The sequence below is a fragment of the Sorghum bicolor genome, chromosome 1, assembly GCF_000003195.3.
Source record: "Sorghum bicolor cultivar BTx623 chromosome 1, Sorghum_bicolor_NCBIv3, whole genome shotgun sequence".
Classification (NCBI taxonomy): Eukaryota; Viridiplantae; Streptophyta; class Magnoliopsida; order Poales; family Poaceae; genus Sorghum; species Sorghum bicolor.
In genome coordinates this window covers 34,419,457-34,423,605 of record NC_012870.2, presented here as the reverse complement: position 1 = coordinate 34,423,605, position 4,149 = coordinate 34,419,457, and the positions used below count along the sequence as shown (strand labels likewise).

At 40.6% G+C, this 4,149-nt stretch overlaps 1 protein-coding gene across 1 annotated transcript; it reads right to left on the bottom strand.

The window, feature by feature from the left end:
* On the bottom strand, positions 885-3,464 carry LOC8155482 (codanin-1). Its single transcript, XM_021451560.1, has 4 exons — positions 3,452-3,464; positions 3,043-3,357; positions 2,651-2,771; positions 885-1,114 (listed from the first exon to the last, which is right to left on the bottom strand). Exons 1-4 carry the CDS (start codon positions 3,462-3,464, stop codon positions 1,078-1,080), a joined length of 486 nt encoding a protein of 161 aa, XP_021307235.1. The 3' UTR covers positions 885-1,077.

The following is a 4,149-nucleotide window of genomic DNA, read 5'->3' as shown; positions in this document are numbered from 1 at the left end:
GATGTGAGAGTCGTAGATGTGCATAACTTCTTTCTTATCTCCAGCTCTATCATCGAGCTTCTTCATGAGCAGGTCTAGCTTTGCAGGCAGCATGTCTACCTCCTTGAGCTGATGCATACCTCCACCTCTCTTGCGTGTCTGGGTCCTTTCTTCATTCCAGCTTCGGTTGGACGCCATCTTCTCCACAAGAGCTGTGGCTTGTGATATGGTAAGCGATAGGAATGCTCCTCCGGCTGCACAATCCATCGTCTCTCGGGCACTGTTGCCGAGCCCATGATAAAACGTCTGCATTAGTAGCCGACTCTCCATTACATGATGGGGACATTCTATGATGTAGTCTTGGAAACGCTCCCATGCTTCTGGAACAGATTCATCATGTTATTGCTGAAATCTTGTAATCTTCCCACGGAGAGGATTGGTCTTGCCCATGGGAAAGAACTTAGCCAGAAAGTTCGTGGAGCAGAGTGCTCACGTAGAATTCTTCTCCTTTGTAGCGTAGAACCACTGCTTCGCTCTCCCTAACAGTGACACTACAAGAAGTGTGTGGCTTTTTGACATTCTATTATGTCATAATGTATGCAATTTATGTCACAAATTGAGTTTTATGACATCAAGGTGACATAAACTGTAATGTCAAAAAGCCACTGTCACAAAATGATTTTATGACATCTGTTTTGCTAAATGTCATAAGTTTATGACGTGTGATTTTAGTGTCATATAATCTTATGACACTAGTTTACTGTCATTAAATCCTAGCCTTGCCATGTAGGCAATGCCACATAGGATGAATTGCTGACATGGCAGGATGGAGAAAAATGTCACAAATTAAATTTGGCTTGCTAGAGTCCACAATTGTTTTTCAGCCCACTCACTCAACAATTACACAATCTTGACAAAATCCCAGGTTGGAAAAATTATATTGTCAAACTCATACATCCAGGTAGCAATATATATCACGCTACATCTAAGTCACATGTCCAAAATGACAATGAACATAGCCATTTCAACATCTTGAATATTCATCAAGCTAACAAAAAGAGATGTAGCTACCCCTAAACATTACTGAGGCTTTTCACTTTACTGAGACATCCTCCATACCACACTATTAACCAATCTGAAAGAAGCAAATGGTAGCCAAATTAGTTAAAGATATAAAGATTAGAGTTAGCTCTAGGTTCATGCATATCTATTGGACAGAACCAAGCTCCCTGGTCAACATATAACAGTTAATGAAACAAATCTATCCACAAAGATAATACTACAACTAGGTTGTACCGTGAAACAAGCTCCCTGGTTATAATTTTAAAATATTGTCCATTTATCTGACATTGAGACTATACAACATTACAGAACCATAGTATCCTAACTATATAGAAAAGCCAATATATAGTAGAAATAGTTGGTCAATGAAGGGTTACTTGAGGCTTGTAGATGGAGTGAGTAAAAAATGTGCTCTTAACATAAACCTGCAACCATGGCACCAGGATAGCTGATCAAAACATTGACAACTTGTACCCTCATCAGGTGCCTTATTCAATTCAAAAATTGTAACTAAATTGTAACTACGTTGATCTAACTTCATTCTTCTACAGTTGGCTGTCTAGCTGAATAATATGCCAGGCAACACATTAATGATTTCTCCCTACTGTTCCAGAAGCAAGCAAAAAGCCAGCAGCAAGGAATATTCAGCTATAGCTTAAGAAAAGGTCTTAATTCTTTACTAAGAAAATGTCTTGATTCTTTACCAAGACAAGGCAAGAAATTATTTCAGTAGAAGAAAATGTTGCATGTCAATATTGTTGTAAGTTCAAATTTTAGATTTGTGATAGAAGTTAAAAGGTTACCAAATTAAGTTAAAAGGTTACCGAATTAAAAGGTTACCCCAGAAGATACACTGACTGAAGATGGGCATGACCACTATGTTCTGAAAACTCATCTGTTTACAACCATGCATAGCATGTTAATAAGGCTAACAGTGAGAAAATTTACCTGTGACTGCAAGAACTTGACCCAACATCTTCATATGATAAACTCAGTCCACCATACTTCTTGTCAGTTCTAGTCTGTAGAGAGAATATCTAGAGTTAGATATATTGAGAACAATAGCAGGATTGCTAATTAGCTGTAAAATCAACATATTCCTTCTATTCTTGCCTGATGCAGGCATCAGCTATAGACTTTAAAATATGCCTGACCTTAAAATAACAGAGCCAGAATTGACATAATTCCAAATTCTCTAAACAGGATCAAAGAAATGTAGAGTCAGGTAACACACTTGCTCACATAATGTGCAAAGTATTTGAATATCATAATAAACAAAGGCTGTTGTAAGGGTATGTACAACCCATAGACAGTTGCTGCCTATATATTCTTGGAATTTACAATAGAGACAGTTAAATAGACAACTCATACAACCCATAGACAGAGGCTGTCTATTTGGTTGTCTATAAATTATTTAATGCTCATATATAATTTATGATCAACTATGAATACCATTTCTGTATATACCATTGTGTTGCTAGTGCAGAAACATAAATGATGAGACATGTATGCACACTAGGAACAGATTCACACTACTGAATAACAATCAACATATTCACAAATTCACTGGAAAATATAGAATAAGAATGATAGCAAACAGCGTGCATACAACATTCCATATAGCGACGCCCCTCTCTTGTCATTCTCATTGTCATTCTTTAGCATGTCAGTTTGGTAGCAACAGAAGCTACCATAATCCCAGGTGCAGCAGGGTTGCAACAAAGCGCCATCTGCCAGAGAGCCATTCAGTTATCAGATATACCAGGCATTCAGAAAATAGGGAGATCAAACCCGTGTGTACGCTCGCCGAGACACAAGATAAGCCCATCCAGGAGCCAGAGTTACCCAATTCTGATCAGCAAGTAGGCACCAGCAAGTCTGGCACGAGCACAGCGCACTAAGACGTGGGTGCGGTGCGCGCGTGCGAGGGCGAGCAAAGACGGAGGCAAGCAGCAACGGAAAACGGAAGAGGGGAGAGTGGCACACGGATGGATCCGAGACCTTGGACTTGACGGAGCGCTTGATGAGGGACCACAGCCCCAGCACGGAGAGAACGAACAGCCCCAGCGACGTGTAGTAGCTCGCCTGCGAGTACCCTGTCCCGCCGACGGCCACCGCGGCCGCGGCATCGAGCAGGACCGCGGCGCTGTCCAGGGACGCGCGCGCTGGGGAGGCATGGACTCTCCTCCTCGGACCGTGTCACCGCCGGGCGCGCGGCGCGGAGACCGCCGCGCCCCGCGGCGGCGCCGGCGGCAGGGCGCGGAGCGGGAGGAGGAGGCGCCTCGCAGCCGCGGTGGCGGTGGCGTCCATTTTGTGCTAGGGATAAGGGCAGAGAGAGAGAGTTGTGCGGCTGAGGGAGGGTGAGGGAGAGATAGGAATGGGTTATATAGTCTAGGGTTTTTAGATGGGCCGATTTGGGCCATGGTCTGCATAGTAATATTGGTCATTTCTCCATCCAACTATATTTAAACAACTGAAAATTATAGAATTCTTTTGACAAAACATAGAATTTTTTCTGACATACAACTTTTAATTGTCACTAAGTCACTATGCCTAACATATAATGTCACAAAATGGATGATATAGTAACATTCTTACAATTGTCATACTAAAAACGTTAAAAAGCCATGTATTTATTGTAGTGTTAGTTGGGTAAAATTTTTGGCTTTGGCTACTGTAGCACTTCCGTTTGTATTTGACAAATATTATATAATCATAGACTGACTAGGCTCAAAAGAGACACGTCACAGAATTCGTATTACTGATGTGGCAATGTTCTTTGCAAATTATCTAAAAATAATTCAATAAATATTTTGTGACATATAAATATACCTTATGACATATCAAATATAGTCACTAGATGTTGTGACATATAAATAGACCTTATGACATATCAAATATCGTCACTAGATAAAATTTGATTAGTTATATGACATTTGTTGTGACATACATTTTTTTTGTCATTAAGTCAAGGTGTCTAAAATATAATGTCATAAAACAAATAATATAATGACATTATGGACTTTGTCATGCTAAATATGTCAAAAAGCCACCCACCTCTTGTAGTGTGAGAATGGGAAGAGGCGAAGTAGTATAGCATCTCTGGGG

Bases quoted from the DNA above. Each gene is read 5' to 3' on its own strand.
- LOC8155482 (XM_021451560.1), bottom strand. The intron at 2,772-3,042 runs GTCTCGGATCCA...GCTCTCTGGCAG, and splicing joins AGCGCTCCGTCAAGTCCAAG to ATGGCGCTTTGTTGCAACCC. The intron at 1,115-2,650 runs GTATGCACGCTG...TGCTTCTTTCAG, and splicing joins GCGTCGCTATATGGAATGTT to ATTGGTTAATAGTGTGGTAT.